The 21,626-nt window shown below is 35.9% G+C and overlaps 1 protein-coding gene across 3 annotated transcripts in view; it reads left to right on the top strand.

Moving 5' to 3' along the window:
- LOC123550543 (nudC domain-containing protein 1-like) overlaps positions 1-21,626 on the top strand; it is a 112,561-nt gene that overhangs the window by 5,661 nt on the left and 85,274 nt on the right. For 2 of the 3 annotated variants that reach the window (XM_053545671.1, XM_053545673.1), the window contains exons 2-4: positions 6,386-6,537; positions 7,622-7,813; positions 8,476-8,665. In XM_053545671.1, the coding sequence (XP_053401646.1) occupies positions 6,386-6,537; positions 7,622-7,813; positions 8,476-8,665 (534 nt within the window). Of the gene's footprint in view, positions 1-5,336; positions 5,473-6,385; positions 6,538-7,621; positions 7,814-8,475; positions 8,666-21,626 lie in introns of those variants that run through there. The other variant, XM_053545674.1, reaches the window with a different exon arrangement.

Below are 21,626 nucleotides of genomic sequence, written 5' to 3'. Positions count from 1 at the left end.
GGGGCAGGAAGCTGTTCTTGTGCTGCTCATAGTTTGCACGGAGTTCAGTGTAGGCTTGGCTGTGTTTTCTAGTAACATGGCAGACAGGACGTTGGAGGTACTCCGGGATGATAACAGGAGACTTGTTGTTAACTGCCTTGTAGAAAGTAGTCAGTCATTTTTGCTGCCTGCGTTGTATGAGAGGAGGCCAGTTGAGGTCGTTCAGCATAGATGTAACGCTGTCTGTGTAAGAATAATTTCCAGTAACAAAACGGGCACCCCTGCATTGAACTTTGAGATGTGGTGGAACAAGAGATGTAAATGCTTTCTATTTCACTTCCAGGTTGCAATTGTAGAGATCATGTTGTCTTAAAAGGTTGAGTATTTTGTTAGCGCTGCGAGGATAATTGTTTATGTGGTGTTTCCAGGTACATGTAAGATCTGAGGTAAGTTCAACTCCGAGAAGGGATGGGAATCTACCTTCTGGAGGATGCTGCCTTTGATGTTATAGCTAGTTTCAATTTGTAGTTCTGTTTGGCGCCATATACATTTTTAGCTCGATTATACGAAGTATAAGGAGAGCTATCCTACTCGCCCCGGCGTCAGTGTCTTTCCGCATCCCCACCTTGGTTAAAGTTTTGGTGCACTTTCTCTTTTTAGCTCACCTGTCACAAAGTGACAAGGTGAGCTTTTGTGATCGCGGGGCGTCTGTCGTCCGTGCGTGCGTGCTTCCGTAAACTTTTGCTTGTGACCACTCTAGAGGTCACATTTTTTGTGGGATTTTTATGAAAGTTGGTCAGAATGTTCATCTTGATGATATCTAGGTCAAGTTCAAAACTGGGTCACGTGCCTTCAAAAACTAGGTCAGTAGGTCTAAAAATAGAAAAACCTTGTGACCTCTCTAGAGGCCATATATTTCACAAGATCTTCATGAAAATTGGTCAGAATGTTCACCTTGATGATATCTAGGTCAAGTTCGAAACTGGGTCATGTGCCTTCAAAAACTAGGTCAGTAGGTCTAAAAATAGAAAAACCTTGTGACCTCTCTAGAGGCCATATATTTCAAAGATCTTCATGAAAATTGGTCAGAACGTTCACCTTGATGATATCTAGGTCAAGTTCGAAACTGGGTCACGTGCCTTCAAAAACAAGGTCAGTAGGTCAAATAATAGAAAAACCTTGTGACCTCTCTAAAGGCCATATTTTTCATGGGATCTGTATGAAAGTTTGTCTGAATGTTCATCTTGATGATATCTAGGTCAAGTTCGAAACTGGGTCACGTGCGATCAAAAACTAGGTCAGTAGGTCTAAAAATAGAAAAACCTTGTGACCTCTCTAGAGGCCATATATTTCATGAGATCTTCATGAAAATTGGTCAGAATGTTCACCTTGATGATATCTAGGTCAAATTCGAAAGTGGGTCACATGTCATCAAAAACTAGGTCAGTAGGTCAAATAATAGAAAAACCTTGTGACCTCTCTAAAGGCCATATTTTTCATGGGATCTGTATGAAAGTTGGTCTGAATGTTCACCTTGATGATATCTAGGTCAAGTTTGAAACAGGGTCATGTGCGGTCAAAAACTAGGTCAGTAGGTTTAAAAATAGAAAAACCTTGTGACCTCTCTAGAGGCCGTACTTGTGAATGGATCTCCATAAAAATTGGTCAGAATGTTCATCTTGATGATATCTAGATCAAGTTCGAAAGTGGGTCACGTGCCTTCAAAAAATAGGTCAGTAGGTCAAATAATGAAAAAACGTTGTGACCTCTCTAGAGGCCATATTTTTCATGGGATCTGTATGAAAGTTGGTCTGAATGTTTATCTTGATGATATATAGGTCAAGTTTGAAACTGGGTCAACTGCGGTCAAAAACTAGGTCAGTAGGTCTAAAATTATTAAAATCGTTTGACCTCTCTAGAGGCCATATTTTTCAATGGATCTTCATGAAAATTGATCTGAATGTTCACCTTGATGATATCTAGGTCAGTTTCGAAACTGGGTCACGTGCGGTCAAAAACTAGGCCAGTAGATATAAAAATAGAAAAACCTTGTGACCTCTCTAGAGGCCATATTTTTCATGAGATCTTCATGAAAATTAGTGAATATGTTCACCTTGATGATATCTAGTTAAAATTCAAAACAGGGTCACGTACCTTCGAAAACTAGGTCAATAGGTCAAATAATAGAAAAACCTTGTGACCTCTCTAGAGACCATATTTTTCAATGGATCTTCATGAAAATTTGTCAGAATTTTTATCTTGATAATATCTAGGTCAAGTTCAAAACTGGGTCACATGAGCTCAAAAACTAGGTCACTATGTCAAATAATAGAAAAAACGATATCATACTCAAAACTGGGTCATGTGGGAAGAGGTGAGTGATTCAGGACCATCATGGTCCTCTTGTTTCAACTTATCTCTGTAATTACTTGATGGATTTGATTCAAACTTGAAATACTTATTCCTAATCATCATCCACATCATCTGACATAAGGGCCATAACTCTGGCACCAATATTTCATGAATTATCCCCCCTTTTCACTTAGATTTTCAGGTTAAAGTTTTGATGCACTTTCACTCTATCTCTGTTATTACAGAATGGATTTGATTCAAACTTAAAATAGTTGTTCAACATCATCACCCACATCATATGACACAAGGTGCATAACTCTGGCACCATTTTTTCATGAATTATTCCCCCTTTTTACTTAGAATTTCAGGTTAAAGTTTTGGTGCACTTTCACTCTACCTCTGTTATTACTGAATGGATTTGATTCAAACTTAAAATAGTTGTTCAGCATCATCACCCACATCATATGACACAAGATGCATAACTCTGGCACAATTATTCATGAATAATTCCCCTTTTTACTTAGAATTTCAGGTTAAAGTTTTATGCACTTTCACTCTATCTCTGTTATTACTGAATGGATCTGATTCAAACTTAAACAATTGTTCAACATCATTACCCTTATCATATGACACAATGTGCATAACTCTGGGACCAATTTTTCATGAATTATTTCCTCTTTTTACTTAGAATTTTAGGTTAAAGTTTTGATGCACTTTCTCTCTGTCTCTGTTATTACTGAATGGATTTGATTCAAACTTAAAATAGTTGTTAAACATCATCACCCACACCATATGACGCATGCATAACTCTGGCACCAATATTTCATTAATTATTCCCCCCCTTTTACTTAGAATTTTAGGTTAAAGTTTTGATGCACTTTCACTCTGTCTCTGTTATTACTGAATGGATTTGATTCAAACTTAAAATAGTTGTTCAACATCATCACCCACACCATATGACACAAGGTGCATAACTCTGGCACCAATATTTAATGAATTATGCCCCTTTTTGCTTAGGATATACTTATATAGTGTGTTGATACATTTTATCTTTACCTCTCTTATTACTTTAAGTTGATATTTTTGACATAGACTCAGGCTATAGTGCAATATCTTCATCCACAGTTGGAGTCATTAAACACTCCAGTGACAGCTCTAGTTTCCTCAGATGTGCCCAGTTTCACTATCCAGCATCGAAATAGTCAAGCGCGCTGTCTCCTGTGACAGCTCTTGTTTTGTAACCTATACTGTGTTGGTGCGCCGTAAAACCCAAATAAATAAATAAATAGTTCCAATATAATGTTTCCACGTAATCTTCAGTAGATCATCTACTAGATGACATTTAGCCACGTTAAAGTTCATGAACCAGGTGTGAGACCATTTGACCAGAGAATCCAGATCTTGCTGAAGTTTTAACATATCACTAATACTGTTGATGGTTCGGTACAGCAAACAGTCATCAGCAAATAACTTAATAACTGTCAGGGGTGATACTTTATTAGCTATGTCGTTTACATAAAGTAGAAACATCAGAGACTCTAACACTGTGCCCTGAGGAACCCTTGAGATAACTGGCGCATCAGAGGATGAGGATCTGTTTGTGGTCCCAGTGACTCCATAATGACGTATCTTGTGTAGAAGCCTTCTAAAGTCCAATATAAGAGTGTCAGTGGTTTTCCTATGATCAAGTCTACGAGATAAGTCCTCCACGGTGTTAAGGAGTTGAGTCTCGTATAAATGGTTAGATTGAAAACCATGCTTAAAGGATACCAGTGTGTCATTTTTGTCAATGTGGTTCATAATGCTACTGAATACTATGTGCTCCATGGTCTTACACAAGATGCACGTTAATGACACAGGCCGATAGTTTGCAGGGTTGGTCTTATCACCCTTTTTGTAGACTGCTGTCACGTTAGCATTCTGCCAGTCTGCAGGTACTTGGCCAGTGTCGTACGACTGTTGAAATATGACAGAGAGTAACGGTGCTATTTCCTTGGCCACCATCTTCAGTACACGAGTCGGAAGAAGGTCTGGACTGGATGCCTTTGATGGATTTAAGTTCAAAAGTAATTTCTCAATGCCAGGTGTTGTAAAGTTTATATCGGACAATGGTGGTGTTGGGTCACCATCTAATGCAGGAATTTTATCGTCAGGCTCTCCAGTAAGCTCTGAAGTGTATTGGTTATTCAAAGCATTGGCTTTGTCTGTTGGTTCACTCAAGATGTTGTTGTTTTGTTTGAGTACTGGGATGTTGTTCTGACCTGATTTCTTCTGTTTGATATATGAATAGAACTTTTTAGGGTTTTCAGTTACACTAGCGTTCTGTATATTGTCAAAATAGTCATGATGAGCACTTTCAGTGGAGTCTTTAACTTTTTTGCTTAACTGGATGTATCTTTTCCAATAATGACTCTTACGGTTATGATGATCAAGTTTCCATGCTTGTTTCTTCCTTTGACAAAGATGCCTTATTTCTTACGTGAACTAGGGGAGATTCCAACGAGATGTAATCTTTTTCTGGGGTATGTGATCCCTCCTTGATTTGCTTAATTTGTTCTTGAATAAGTTCCAGTTGTGATCTACTGAGTTTTAGAGATGATCACTAGATAAATATTCATCTTTAAATTTACACATATCATCTTTGATACTGTCGATATCACCTTTTTTATATCGATAGACGTAAGGGTCAGGCTTCTTCTGACGCTTTACTGCCAGGTCAACATTGTAGGCAACTGCACATTGGTCACTCATCGGTGATCAATGTTTTATTATTTCAAAAGAAATCAGTAATCTACTCGAGACGATGAAAAATATATTTTGGTATGTTTTCACACAATATTTTGTTTACAGATAAGGATTCATATATTAAGTAAATAACAGTTAAAACTACGTAAAATCATTACTTATTCACTAAGAAATCAATTACCGGATGGCTAAAAAGTCCCCTGAGGATTTTCTAGCCGTCCAGTAAGAGGACAGCGAGAACGCAGGCTAGGCGTCCGTTACCGGACGGCTAGACCCTTCCTTATGAATATGAGGTTACTGACTAAGTGACTTCAAATCACCTGCCAACACAGTCTTGAGTTCGAAACCTTGCATGGGAAGTAGAATTCTTCCACACGAGGAAGCTATCAGGCTGGGGTAAATAATTCCTGACATTTTACATTTTACTATGTCCTATAAAAGTATTACTTAGATTAAGGTGCATACATTTGTATATGCATGTGACAAATTTCAAATTGCATTATTTCAGGCAAGGGCGGCATCTGTTTTGAACCACGTGTACCAACCTATATTATAATACTTTACATTAAAATTTTTCCCATCAAAGTTTTTTTTGACGTTTAACTGTAGGGATTTTTTTCTGATAAAATGGGGAAAATGCATTGTAAGATATAAATCTGGGGAAAAACCTGTTGATCACCTGAGGCTGATTGGAACACTTGTTTTTGGTGTTTGAACAAGATGTTCACCCTTTTGCATGCAGATGCAATTCTTTTGTTGATTTTCTTTGTATACATTCATCAATTGTGCAACATTTTTGCCGTTTACTTTCGTACATAAAAGGTATGATGAATATTGTCAAGTACAAAACTGTACGAAAATCTCCGAATATAACTTCAATATATCCTCATTCCACATATTAGACAGTTTTCTGATGTCATTCACGAATACGATACTTTCACTATTAAAAATATCAACTGAATTTGGGGAATTTTTCCAATAGTATGGGGAAAAAACATACTTTTTCAGGTGGGGATAGACTCTGTTTACCAGAGTCAGGTTATGAAGAAAAAATCCCATGTCTAAACGGATACTCTCTAAGCATAAGATTTAAAGTCACTGACAGTTAAATTTGTACTCCGATGAAAAGAAATATCTTTGCTTCAGTTTTGCAAGGGTAAAAGTATTCACAATCCAGTATTATCCTGGAAATGTCACTTCATTATTTTACATTTGTGGAGCCATCATATCGTTTTTGTCTGTTGATATATCAGTACAAAATTTTCAACAAAAAACAGCTATTATGGCTTAAATGTTTTATTATTTCCAGGTACTTACAGTGTAACTCTCACAGATGAACAGTTTTCTTACCACCATGCCAAACTGTTTGGTATATACAACCATCTGGTTAAAGATCCATGGAACACAAATACAGTGTATTTGATAGATAATGACTGGAACATTAGAAGAGCAGTTGGACATGTAAGTAATTTATGTTTGGTTTATACTTTAAAGGCACTGAACTACACAATTTGGCTATAAAAAATGATTTTACTTTAAATTTGAAGTTTGGTTATATTATGAACATTAGAACGTCATGAGTTTTTAGCTCGACTATTCGAAGAAAAGTCTAGCTATTCTACTCACCCTGGTGTTGGCATCACACCTTGGTTTTAGTTTTGCATGCAAGTACATAGTTATGGCTATCATTTAAAGGCATATAGCTTTGAAACGTTTTGTTTTGCATGCAAGTTACTATCTCCAAAACTAATGCAGATACTGGATTGAAATTCTATAGATGTTTTAACATTAAGGGTAATATTTTCATGCTTCTGGGACAATAATTCGAATAGTCGAGCATTGGACAGCTCTTAATTTGTCTGAACTATCTTAAAAAATAACAGAAAAAAGACACATACTCTAGTCAGGAATTGAACTCGGTTCGTCATGGCAATAAACATTTTCCTCCAGTCTAGACTAACACACCACAAAGGAATAGGTATTTCATGGTCATTAAATATAAAGCTTTATAATTAAGGCAGTTTAATACCTCCTCACACCATTACAATTTTCAATTTTGAATGGAAAAAAGTAGTGAAACCAACTAATTCTTAAATGTTTCCATAATTTATAATATGACAGTCAGTAACTAAGTTTCAAGGCCTTCTTAAGAAATATAGCAATCATTTTCTGATCTCTGAAAAAAATCTCCTTTTTTTTGTTGTCGTACGATCTGGAGGTCAGTGCCTTTAAAACATAATCGGTTGTGAAGAATGCATGATTCTGTCCTGATCCTTAAGCCAACTTTCTTGGAAAAAGCAGTGCAGGTGTGATGTTCAGATATGTATATTTATTTCTGGACATAAAACTTCTAAGTGAAAAAAGGATAAAAATTTCATCTTTTTTTTCATTTTATTTTTTATATCGATTAAGATTGAACTATTTGTGTAAACTCTTGAATAAGCTTGGAAAATTTAGGAACGTTACATTTTGAGTCTTATTCTGTTTGCTTCATTTTTATCTTACACTGAATCTAACATGAAATAAGTGCCATTTCTTATTGTAGGATATGTCAGTTGACTGTGGGCCTATTGTTTATACAATACCAGATGCCAGTAACCAGCAACTGGTGCCAGGTAGATGTAATGCCAGACTCCATTTCCTGTCTGCTGATCTAGCTGTCGTTTGCGATGGATCTGGTCAAGTTTTTGTTGTCAGCACTGGTAACAGACAAGAAAATGGCACAGTAACTTGGAAGGTAAAGGTTTAACAAAACATTTAGCAACTTGTAAAAAGGGACATTAAGATAGTTTTAAAAGCTAATTTCTTTTAAGCACTTTACCAAGCTAAACTTGTATAGATAATTGAGGTTTTTGACCCCTGAGGTCCCTTTTCTCATGTTCCCTAATAATAGATTGTTTGTCATAAAATATTGAACATTCATGCTGCTCAAATTTTTTATTAATGACCCCCTGTCTTTTAATAATGTTAAAAAAAACAACATTTTATTATCACCATTAAAAATCATTGTTTGAAGAAACTACTCAAACAGTTTTCAAGTGCAACAAAAGTTATCCACTGTTACATGCTAAAATATCTTATATATATTCATAATCTCTGACATTTGCTTGTATACCAAAAAGTGCAACAAACAATAAATGAAGCAGGACTGATTGTTATATTCATTTAGACAGAATTATGATCCTAACGACCTTAAATAAAAAAAGTCTGTAACTTTATTTACTCCTTAAAATGTATAATTGATTTACAGTATTTTCTTAGCTTTAGCTTGTAGATATTGCTTTAGCTTTGTGTTGCATAGTTTTTAGCCTGTGTCTCATAACTTATGATTGGGTGTTCTGTTTTAACAATATTACATACTACTTTGTTTGTTCAGTCATGTATAAAATGCTGTTTCAGTGTTTGATTTCACGAACATTGCCAGAAGAGAAGACGCCATGTTTGTTGATTGATGCTGTGGAGTTCTCCAAAGATGAAAACCATAAAATTGAGTGTCTGTTGGTACATGTGATAGAATCTACACCAGAACAGAAGGACAAGTATAGGTCTCAGTATCTCACTGTACTGGAGTGGATTACTTTCACCTCAGGTGAGTTGAAATTGTAAGCTCTAATGGATTACTGTTAGCTTAGGTAACTGAAAATAGTACAGTACCTCACTGAGCTCATACAGTTACTGTTAGCTCTGGAAACTGGAAATGTTACAGTGTCTCACAGAGCTCATACAGATTACTGTTAGCTCAGATAACTGGAAATGGTACAGTATGTAATCAAAATGGATTTATATCAGTAAGTACTTATAGGACTCATTTGAAATTTCATTATTATTATTAGTTGGACTGAGACAGTCAGGGTAGATAACTATGGACTGATTTTATGTCAAATTACCTCCCTTTATTTCAAATTAAAATGGTTATATCTCTGTAACTAATGAAGATACCGATCTGAAATTTCATTTTTGTCAGCGGATTTATTTGGCAGATCCTTCTTTTGTTTACTTACAATATTTTTATTTTTTTTTAATTACTTCCCTTTTACGTTACTATAAATAGCTTATTTTTAGTAACTTTTTTATGCCCCCCTTTGAAAAAGGAGGGGTATATTGTTTTGCAGATGTCGGTCGGTCGGTCTGTCGGTCGGTCGGTCGGAATGTAGACCTATCCGTTTCCGGATGATAACTCAAGAATGCTTGGGCCTAGGATCATGAAAGTTGATAGGGAGGTTGGTCATCACCAGTAGATGACCCCTATTGATTTTGAGGTCTGTATGTCAAAGGTCAAGGTCACAGTGACCCTGAATAGTAAAACGGTTTCCGGATGATAACTCAAGAACACTTGGGCCTAGGATCATGAAAGTTGATAGGGAGGTTGGTCATCACCAGCAGATGACCCCTATTGATTTTGAGGTCAGTATGTTAAAGGTCAAGGTCACAGTGACCCTGAACAGTAAAACAGTTTCCGGATGATAACTCAAGAACGCTTAGGCCTAGGATCACGAAAGTTGATAGGGAGGTTGGTCATGATGAGCAGGTGACCCCTATTGATTTTGAGGTCAGTATGTCAAAGGTCAAGGTCACAGTGACCAGGAACAGTAAAATGGTTTCCAGGCAATAACTCAAGAACGCTTGGGCCTAGTGTCAGGAAAATTGATAGTTAGGTTGGCCATGACCAGCAGATGACCCCTATTGATTTTGAGGTCAGTATGTTAAAGGTCAAGGTCACAGTGACCCTGAACAGTAAAACAGTTTCCGGATGATAACTCAAGAACGCTTAGGCCTAGGATCACGAAAGTTGATAGGGAGGTTGGTCATGACCAGCAGGTGACCCCTATTGATTTTGAGGTCATTAGGTCAAAGGTCAAGGTCACATTGGCCAGGAACAGTTAAATGGTTTCTGATCTTCTTGTCCAAAACCATAGGGCCTAGGGCTTTGATATTTGGTATGTAGCAAAATCTAGTGGTTCTCTACCAGGATTGTTCAGATTATTTCCCTGGGGTCAAATATGGCCCCACCCCTAGGGTCACATGGTTTATATAGCCTTATATAGGAAAAAACTTTGAAAAACCTCTTGTCCAAAACCACAGGGCCTAGGGCTTTGATATTTTGTATATGACATCATCTAGTGATCCTCTACTAAGATTATTCAAATTATTCCCCAAGGATCAAATATGGCTCCGCCCTGTGGGTCACATGGTTTACATATACTTATTTACAGTGTGCATATAATTTCTGTTCCTTGTGCAATTACTAAATGCATCAAGGGGGGCATTTCGTGTTCGACGAGCTCTTGTTATTATTGGCCGTAGGGAAAAACCGAGACCACTTATCTGTGGTACAACATGGATGGTGCCTCTAATTTTTAGGTGTATTTTGACATATCTATACCTTGTTAGCATTTTTTTTTCTTTTTGGTTAAATTTCTTCCCTTTGTTGTTCCTGTACTTTGGATATTTTTTCTGAGGGCCTTCTTGTCCTCAAGTGCAATGATAACAGGTGAGCGATGATAACAGGTGAGCGATATAGGACCATCATGGCCCTCTTGTTATTATTGGCCATAGGGAAAAACCAAGACCACTTTTCTGTGGTACAACATGGATGGTACCTCCAATTTTTAGGTGTATTTTGACATATCTATACCTTGTAAGAATTTTTTTTCTTTTTGGTTAAATTTCTTCCCTTTGTTGTTCCTGTCCTTTGGACTTATGGCTATATAGAAAACTGATTTCAAAACAAGATTAGTGTTCCTTGGGTGACCCTCCACTATATTCCTTCAAATAATTTTGATTCAGCGAAAAACATGGCCCCCAAGGGGTTTTGCTTATTTTCCCCATGTGCCTATATAGAACTTTGAAAATCTTTTTGTCAGAAACTGCTGGTCCGTTTTCAAAATAATTTTTCACAAATGTTTCTTGGGTGAACCTCTACCAAATTCCTTCAAATAATTTTGATTCTTTGAAAAAGTGGCCGCCTGGGGGAGGGGCTCATTTTCCCATATGGCTGTATAGAAAACTTCTTGTATGAAACTACTGGCCTGATTTGAAAATAATTTTATTTGAAGTAACTTTAAGAAAATTTCAACTATATTTTCTCATAATTCTTTTGATTGGTCTTGATAATGATTTTTGACCTTCTTGTCCTTAAGTGCAATGATAACAGGTGAGTGATATAGGACCATAATGGCCCTCTTGTTTGAGACAGCTATCAAAGTAACCGGGAAGGTTCAAGCTTCAACAAATATGTTGTCTTTGGGCATTAACATGTCGACCCTCATTGAATGATTTCTAGGGCACTTTTGTCACTAAAACCATCTGACTATTCTGTATGTTTTAAGAAGTTTCATTTATAGAAAAACACTGATCTTTTTCCAAACTTCTGAGAATATGTCTCTTTAAGAAGCATTGTCATTTTAGGAAGACAACTCAATAATAGTTTTATTGTAAATGTGATTTTATTTATAGATTTGCATAATTCACAGAAAAATGGTTACATGCAAAGGAAACGTCAGTAAATTGTGAAGAATTCCGGTGGAGCCTAATCCCGCTATAATTCCTGCAGTACTTTATCTATAGATGCACTCCAGGTAATGCCTTCCAATAATATTTGATCACATTTATAGGTTCTTTTTAGCTCAAATTTTTGAAGAATAGGTAGAATTTTTGCACTCTCTTGTTTGTTGGCATCATGATTCAGTTAAAAGTTTTTGTATGTGAGCTGGTCAGTAATTCTAGCTGGAATGTATTGAAACATAATACTCTTGTCCACTGCGATGATCTTAAGTGTAATGTTTAGGTTTGATAACTCTTATTTTACATTTTTAGCTCACCTGAGCCAAAGGCTCAAGGTGAGCTTTTGTGATCACTTGATGTCTGTCATCTGTCGTCAGTCAACAGTTTCTAAAAAAAATCTTCTTCTTCAAAACTACTGGGCAGATTTACACCAAACATCACAGGAATGACCATTGGGTGCCCCCTTTCAAAATTGCCCGAAGAATTAAAATCCATTCAGAACTGTGGTTGCATGGCAACCAAAAGGAAAATCTTAAAAAAATCTTTTAAAAATCTTAATATTTAAAATATAAGAAAAATTTAGAAATATGTCTAAGTGACCCTCAACTAAAATTGCTTAAGCTGTTCTATTCCGGTAAAAAAACATGGACGCCAGGGGGCAGGACTTATTTTCCCACAATGGCTATATTGTAAATTTCAAAAACCTTCTTCCTCAAAATCACTGGGCAGATTTAAACCAAGCTTCACAGAAATGATCCTTACCTGGGCCCCTTCCGTAATTGCCCAAAGAATTGAAATCCATTCAGAACTGTGGTTGCTATGGCAACCAAAAGGAAAATCTTTAAAAATCTTATCAGAAACTGTTAGCCGGATTTCAAAAATATTTTGTAGAAATGATCTCTAGGTGACCAAAATTGCTTAAGCCATTCTATTTCATTAAAAAACATGTCCACCAGGGGGTGGGGCTTATATTCCTAATATGACTTTATTGTAAATTTCACAAGAAAAAATAACACAACGATGTCTAGGCATGACATTAAGAACTGCTATATTTTTCTGATAATTAAACAGTAAATTTGCACTGCACTACAATATCTCTGTATAAAGACTGGGTGTATTTCCAGTTAAATGAAAATAGTACATTGTACTTTTTGGTATAATTTGATATCTCTAATCAGTAACATACTACAAACAAACCAAGTTTGGTGTGATTCCAACCTGTAGTTTCTAAACAGTAGGTGTTTAAAAAATATGTAAAAGCTATTGTGGAAAATTAATAATCTGTGTGAATAAATTCTTAATTCAATCTACACATCACCATGGTTGCAGTCAAATAGGTATATTGAATTCTTTAATTTGTTTTGTTTCAGTAAATCTATATAAGTGACAGCCTTTAGTTATTTTACATTTCATTTGTTGTCATGCGTTGTACATATAGTGAAATTCAAAATACAGTTTTAGTTCATAAACCATTTCATCATTTGACCTAAATGTACTGCATGAATAATTTTAGATATGACTGAGATGATACTTGTACAGACTGTGTGAAATATAAAGTCTATTCCATAACAGTGAACTAATATATGCTAAGTATGTGTACAGTATGACCCATATACATGTGTGCATTCAGATATTTATTATCACTCAGTTAATATTAAATTTTGATGTTTTCTCCTATTAAACAGCCATATCTTTTGAATTGGTGTCATTTGAACAGTAGTTCTAACTATTTTCCTGTTTTTGCAAATATGAGAGTATTGTGAGGACATAAATTACTGGGAAATACCTTTAAGTAATTCATGCCCCTGCCGGGAAATCTGATTTTTTGACATATATATTTGTCTGTTTTCTCAAAGATTTTCAACTTTTCCATATTTATGGTTACATTGTAAAATGTGGTGAACTTCTACTTGTCCCTACTAGCTCTGGGTAAAGCTGTGCAAGTCAGACAATAGATTTTGCCACCCCTGCTCTGGCTAATAACGGCCAACTCTGAAAAGAAATCAGATTCTTATACATCCTAAAAATCACATTGCTTACAGGTAACAAAATACTTTATAACGTAGTGGGAGTAGTCAAAATTTTTAGCTCGACTATACGAAGTATGGAGAGCTGTCCTACTCGACCCGGCGTCGGCGTCCTTCCGCATTCGCACTTTGGTTAAAGTTTTGATGCACTTTCACTTTATCTCTGTAATTACTTGATGGATTTGCTTCAAACTTAAAATAGTTATTTCTCATCATCACTCACATCATATGGCACAAGGGCCATAACTCTCACACCAATATTTCATGAATTACCCCCACTTTTTGCTTACAATTTCAGGTTCAAGTTTTGCTGCACTTTCACTCTATCTCAGTTATTACTAAATGGATTTGATTTAAACTTAAAATATTTGTTCCACCTTATCACCCACATCATATGACACAAGGTCTATAACCCTGGTACCAATATTTCATGAATTATGCCCCCTTTTACTTAGAATTTCAGGTTAAAGTTTTCATGCACTTTCACTTCCAGTTCTCAGTTATTACTAAATGAATTTGATTTAAACTTAAAATAGTTATTCAACATCATCACTCACATCATATGACACAAGGGTCATAACTCTTGCACCAATATCTCATGAATTATCCCCTACTTTTACTTAGAATTTCAGGTTAAAGTTTTGATGAACTTTCACCCTATCTCAGTTATTACTAAATGGATTTAATTAAAATAATTGTTCCACCTTATCACCCACATCATATGACAAAAGGTTCATAACTCTGGTACCAATATTTCATGAATTATGCCCCCCTTTTACTTAGACTTTCAGGTTAAAATTTTGATGCACTTTCATGCTATCTCAGTTATTACTAAATGGATTTGATTCAAACTTAAAATATTGTTCCACCTTATCACCCACATCATATGACAAAAGGTCCATAACTCTGGTACCAATATTTCATGAATTATGCCCCCCTTTTACTTAGACTTTCAGGTTAATTTTGATGCATTTTCACTATATCTCACTTATTACTTAATACTTTTGACACAGACTCAAGCTATTGTCCAATATCTTCATTCTTATTGGAGTCATTAAACACTCTAGTGACAGCTCCAGCTTCCTCAGATGTGCCCAGTTTCACTATCAAGCATCGAAATAGTCGAGCGTGCTGTCTCCTGTGACAGCTCTTGTTATATTGCCCATAAGAAAAATATCTTAATATTTCCTAGAATTGCATCAAATTTGTTGGACTAGTAGTGTGAGGGGAATTAAACAATGTTTCATTCTAAGAAATAAACAACCAGGTCTAGAAATGCCATCCGTACCACAATTAAATTATAACTGCTGCTCTACCTACAGCCACCAGTGGAAATCATTATAATAGTTGGCTTGGCAATTTTGATTTATAATCAATGGACAGACACTTCTCAGTTATTACTAAATGAATTTGATTTAAACTTAAAATAGTTATTCAACATCATCACCCACATCATATGACACAAGGTGCATAACTCTGGCACCATTTTTTCATGAATTATTCCCCCTTTTTACTTAGAATTTCAGGTTAAAGTTTTGGTGCACTTTCACTCTACCTCTGTTATTACTGAATGGATTTGATTCTAACTTAAAATAGTTGTTCAGCATCATCACCCACATCATTTGACACAAGATGCATAACTCTGGCACAATTTTTCATGAATTATTCCCCTTTTTACTTAGAATTTCAGGTTAAAGTTTTATGCACTTTCACTCTATCTCTGTTATTACTGAATGGATCTGATTCAAACTTAAACAGTTGTTCAACATCATTACCCTTATCATATGACACAAGGTGCATAACTCTGAGACCAATTTTTCATGAATTATTTCCCCTTTTTACTTAGACTTTTTGATGCACTTTCACTCTGTCTCTGTTATTACTGAATGGATATGATTCAAACTTAAAATAGTTGTTCAACATCATCACCCACACTATATGACACAAGCTGCATAACTCTGGCACCAATATTTAATGAATTATGCCCCTTTTTGCTTAGGATATACTTATATAGTGTTTTGATACATTTTATCTTTACCTCTCTTATTACTTTAAGTTGATATTTTTGACATAGACTCAGGCTATTGTGCAATATCTTCATCCACAATTGGAGTCATTAAACACTCCAGTGACAGCTCTAGTTATGTCTCCCACCACACAGTGGTGTGGGAGACATATTGATTTACTCCAGTCTGTCTGTGTGTCCGTGTGTCTGTGTGTCTGTCTGTCACAAAGCTTGTCCACACTCTAAGTCGAACATTTCTCATCCGATTTTCACCAAACTTGAAGAAAATGTGTTTGACCATAAGACCTCGGCCAAGTTCGATAACTAGCCAAATCGGTCCAGGTATTTTGGAGTTACGGCCCTTGAATTATCGAAAAATTGGCCTTTTTACTCATGTCCGCACTCTTAATCAAACATTTCTCATCCGATCTTCATCAAACTTGAACAAAATGTGTTTGACCATGAGACCTCGGCCAAGTTCAATAACTAGCCAAATCGGTCTAGGCATTTTGGAGTTACGGCCCTTGAATTATCAAAAACTTGGCCTTTTTACTCATGTCCGCACTCTTAATCAAACATTTCTCATCCGATCTTCACCAAACTTGAACAAAATGTGTTTGACCATGAGACCTCGGCCAAGTTCGATAACTAGCCAAATCGGTCCAGGCATTTTGGAGTTACGGACCTTGAATTATCAAAAAATCGGCCTTTTTACTCTTGTCCGCACTCTAAGTCGAACATTTCTCATCCGATCTTCACCAAACTTGAACAAAATATGTTTGACCATCAGACCTCGGCCAAGTTCGATAACTAGCCAAATCGGTCCAGGCATTTTAGAGTTACGGCCCTTGAATTACCGAAAAAATCTGTCTGTTTACTCTTGTCCGCTCTCTAAGTCGAACATTTCTCATCCGATCTTCACCAAACGTGAACAAAATGTGTTTGGCCATAAGACCTTACCCAAGTTCGATAACTAGCCAAATCCGCCCAGGCACTTTTGATTTATGGCCCTTGAATTACTGATTGGATCCACTCATCCAGACCATCTAATTGGATCCACTTGTCTAAAACATCTAGAGAAACTAACATTTTTCATAGGGGCAGTTGTGGGAGACATGCGCTTTTCTCAAAAGCATCCCTAGTTTCCTCAGATATGCCCAGTTTCACTATCCAGCATCGAAATAGTCGAGCGCGCTGTCTCCTGTGACAGCTCTTGTTCATCTGGCTCCGCCCCCTATTTTCAGAGTAATGGCCCCTGAAATAGTCAAAAATGCACATTTCACCTTGTGACATGCCTAGCTCAAAAAGTATTTGATATAGATTCATGAAACTTTGCATGAGTCTTAATCATGATATGAACTTGCGCATCTCCTATTTTTCATCTGGCTCCGCCCCTTAGTTTTAGAGTTATGGCCCCTGAAATAGTCAAAAATGCACATTTTCTCCTTGTGACATGCCTAGCTCAAAAAGTATTTGATATAGATTCATGAAACCTTGCTTGAGTCTTTATCATGATGTGACCTTGCACACTTAGCATTCTTCTTGAGAATCTTAGAGCTTATTACAGAGTTACAGCCCTTGTGCACATTTGTCACACATGTGTCCTACAGACACATTCTAGTTTTTCCTTGTTTTCCTTTTTTAGCTCACCAGAGCAAGGTGAGCTTTTGTGATCGCCCTGTGTCTGTTGTCCGTCATCAACAATTTGACTGTTAACGCTCTAGAGGTCACAGTTTTGGCCCACTCTTAATGAAACTTGGTCAGAATGTTACCCTTAATAAAATCTTTGTCAGGATTGGGTCATCTGGGGTCAAAAACTAGGTCATCAGGTAAAATATAAGGAAAAGCTTGTTAACACTCTAGAGGACACATTTTTTACCCTATCTTCATGAAACTTTGTCAGAATGTTTACCTTGATGACCTTTAGGCCAGCTTTGAATCTTGGTCATGTTGGGTAAAAAGCTAGGTCACGCGTTCAAATCAAAGGAAAAGCTTGTTAACACTCTAGAGGCCACATTTGTGACCCTATCTTCATGAAACTTGGTCAGAATGTTTATCTTGATGATTCCTAAGCCAAGTTTGAATCTGGGTCATGTTGGGTCAAAAACTAGGTCACTATAGGCCAGATCAAAGGAAAATCTTGTTAACACTCTAGAGACCACATTTTAAGTTTGAAACTCGTGAGAATTGGTGAGAATGTTTGCCTTGATGACCTCTAGGTCAAATTTGAATCTGGGTCATGTGGGGTCAGAAACTAGGTTACCTGGTTAGATCAAAGGGAAAGCTTGTTTACACTCTTGTTCATTTGATGAATGTTTTTCTGCATGAAATATCCATGAAATTTTATCTGGGTCATGTGGGGTCAAAAACTAGGTCACCAGGTGAAATAAAAAAATAAGCTTATTTACACCCTAGGGGGGTACATTTTTTTATTTTATCTTCATAAAACTTGGTAAGAATGTTTGTTATCATGAAGTCTTGGATGATTTCAAATCTGACGTGGGATAAAAAACTAGGTCACTAGGTCAAATTAAAGGAAAAGCTTGTATACACTAGAGGCCACTTTTTTGCTCCAGTCTTCCTGAAACTTTGTCAGAATGTTTGTTTTCATGAAATTTTGGACAAGTTTGAATCTGGGTCATGTGGGGTAAAAAAACTAGGTCACTAGGTCAAATCAAAGAAAATGCTTGTTTACACTCAAGAGGCCACTTTGAAATGTGTCTGTACTTGAGCTTGAGGAAATACCATAAATAATACAAAATTAATAAAAAATGGCATGGTAAAAGTTGTTAAAAAATTGCAACACAGTGCAAAACATGGTTAGCTTTAAGAATATACCTAAGAATATACCAAGCAAATGCTATTTCTTAAATATTACCATTAGGGGTCCAATACCTTAAAACAGTTATTCAGTTAAAAAATATTCAGATACTAAGATATGAAAATTGTAAGTATTTCAAAACTGTTTTAATTTTGAAAATCCAGTAAAAAAGTTGTTAAAATTTAAAAATTCCGATCCCATTGCCCACCATCAGATGAACACATTTTAATGCGTGACGTCACAGCAATCTCGCCATTATTGATTTCTGCAAACTTTTGTTTTATCAGCTGAATAATGCAGCGATTTATTCGATTTATTCGAAACTATTAAAAATAAATCTTTAATATGTATTCACACACAATTTTATTGATATATTTACATCTTTAGTAAATATCAGGTATCATTACTTATCCATTGGGAAATCTATTACTGGATGGCTAAAAATCCCCTGAGAATTTTCTAGCCGTCTGGCTTCCGGTTACCAGACGGCTAGACTCTTCCTTTTGCATAAATACCTTCATAATTAAACTAGAATATATAATGCTAATGGCTAAACCAGCATGTCTGTCGTATAAAGTCTAGTATAGTTATGATCAATGGTTATGATTTGACTTGTCTGAATTATTAGTCTCCTACTGGTTGAAAACCAGTTTCGGGGACTATAGGAATGCGCTTTTTCGTCATTCCGTCATTCCGTCCGTCAGCAAATTCGTGTCCAGTCCATAACTCTTTTATCCATGAAGGGATTTTTAGCTCACCTGTCACGAAGTTATTGTGACCGCTTGATGTCCGTCGTGCGTCGTCCGTCAGCAATTTCTAAATAAATCTTCTTCTTGAAAACCACTGGGCAGAATTACACCAAACTTCACAGGAATGATCCTTGGGTGGCCCCGTTTCAAAATTTTTCAAAGAATTGAATTCCATGCAGAACTCCCGTTGCCATGGCAACCGAAAGGAAAAGCTTTAAAAATCTTCTTGTCCAAAACCACAGGGCCTAGGGCTTTGATATCTGGTGTGTAGCATCATCTAGTGGTCCTCTACCAGAATTATTCAAATTATCCCCCTAGCCTTAAATATGGCCCCGCCCGGGGGTCACATGGTTTATATAGACTTACATAGGGAAAACTTTGAAAATCTTCTTGTACAAAACCACATGGCCTAGGGCTTTGGTATTTGGTATGTAGCATCATCTAGTGGTCCTCTACCAAGATTGTTCAAATGATCCCCCTAGGGTCAAATATGGCCCCGCCCCGGGGGTCCCAAGTTTTACATAGTCTTATATAGGAAAAAAGTTTAAAAATCTTCTTGTCTGAAACCACAACACTTAGACCTTTGATATTTGGTTTGTAGCATTGTCTTATAGTCCTCAACCAAATTTGTTCAAATTGTACCCCTTGGGTGAAAAGAGGCCCTGCGCTAGGGGTCCCAAATTTTATATAGACTTATATAGGAAAAAGCTTTAAAAATCTTCTTGTCTGAAACCATACGACCTAGGCTTTTGATATTTCGTATGATGCATTGTCTAGTAGTCCTCTACCAAAATTGTTCAAATTATGCTGTGATCTAGGTTCATTAAATACTTCCTAATTGAAAATATACGAGGGTTGTCCCAGAAAATCGCGGTGGCCAAAATTAGTTTATGATCGAAATATTGCCGACTTTCAGTTATACCTTCAGTTAATGCCATTTCGAAATTTCAGTAAGATTACTAATATGTAATCATGTGATATATATTAACTTTTTACAAAATGCATAGAATGACGATAAATGTTTAAACACTTGCGAATGAGGCAAATACCAAATAAATATAATAATATTGATAAATTATGGGATGTGTCACAAAAAATAAATGATAGAGCAACATCATCCTTTCATATACTAATGAAAATTCAATGTGTTATTACTGACATGGATTTAAAAAATTTAGGTATGTGCTGTCAACATTTTAATAATTTGGCAAAATATATTTCTTTGCATTGGAAGAATTGTTCAGCTATCTAGGCCTAGTATATAGAAATTGAAAGCTATGAAAAACACATTCGTTTGATATGCATCAACTTGAAAATATATAAGGAAATAAATGCAAAATCTGTGATTTACTGATGCTAATTATCAGATCATATTTACTGTTTAATTATAATTTCCCTTGACTGTGACCTTAACCTACTGACCTACTTTCTTGTTTTCAGCTCACCTGAGCCAAAGGCTAGGGTGAGCTATTGTGATTGCTCATCGTCCGTCAAAATCTACAATGTAGAAAAAATTATATTTGCGAAAATGGTATGAAAGTTATGATTTTACCATAGAATTCCATTATGAAAAATTGCATGAGGCCCAAATGTTTCAAATCAGTCTAGCAAAAAATCAAGCACACGACCCTATCCTTTTTAGCTCGACTTTTCGAAGAAAATGTAGAGCTATTGCACTCGCCCGGCATCAGCATCGCCGTTGGTTAAAGTTTTTATAAAGTCAAATATCTCTGTTACTATCAAAGTTATTGACCTGAAACTTAAAATAGTTATTTACTATCAAAGTCTACACCAGGAGAAACAATCCCCATAACTCTGATTGAATTTTGACAGAATTATGCCCCGTTTTAACTTAGAATTTTTGGTTAAAGTTTTTGATTAAGTCAAATATCTCTGTTACTATCAAAGCTATTGACTTGAAACTTAAAATAGTTATTTACTATCAAAGTCTACACCAGGAGAAACAATCCCCATAACTCTGGTTTGAATTTTGACAGAATTATGCCCCTTTTAACTTAGAAATTTTGTTAAAATTTTTGATAAAGTCAAATATCTCTGTTACTATTAAAGCTTTTGACTTGAAACTCAAAATAGTTATTTACTATCAAAATCTACACCAGGAGACACAATTCCTATAACTCTGGTTTGAATTTTGACAAAATTATGCCCCTTTTTAACTTAGAATGTTTAGTTAAAGTTTTTGATAAAGTCAAATATCTCTGTTACTATCAAAGCTTTTGACTTGAAACTTAAAATACTTATTTACCATCAAAGTCTACACCAGGAGAAACAATCCCCATAACTCTGATTTGAATTTTGACAGAATTATGCCCCTTTTAACTTAGATTTTTTTGTTAAAATTTTTGATAAAGTCAAATATCTCTGTTACTATTAAAACTTTTGACTTGAAACTCAAAATAGTTATTTACTATCAAAGTCTACAC

This window comes from Mercenaria mercenaria, chromosome 6 (genome assembly GCF_021730395.1).
Source record: "Mercenaria mercenaria strain notata chromosome 6, MADL_Memer_1, whole genome shotgun sequence".
NCBI lineage: Eukaryota > Metazoa > Mollusca > Bivalvia > Venerida > Veneridae > Mercenaria > Mercenaria mercenaria.
Note: the sequence above shows the minus strand (reverse complement) of the source record. Positions and strands in the feature narration are given on the sequence as shown.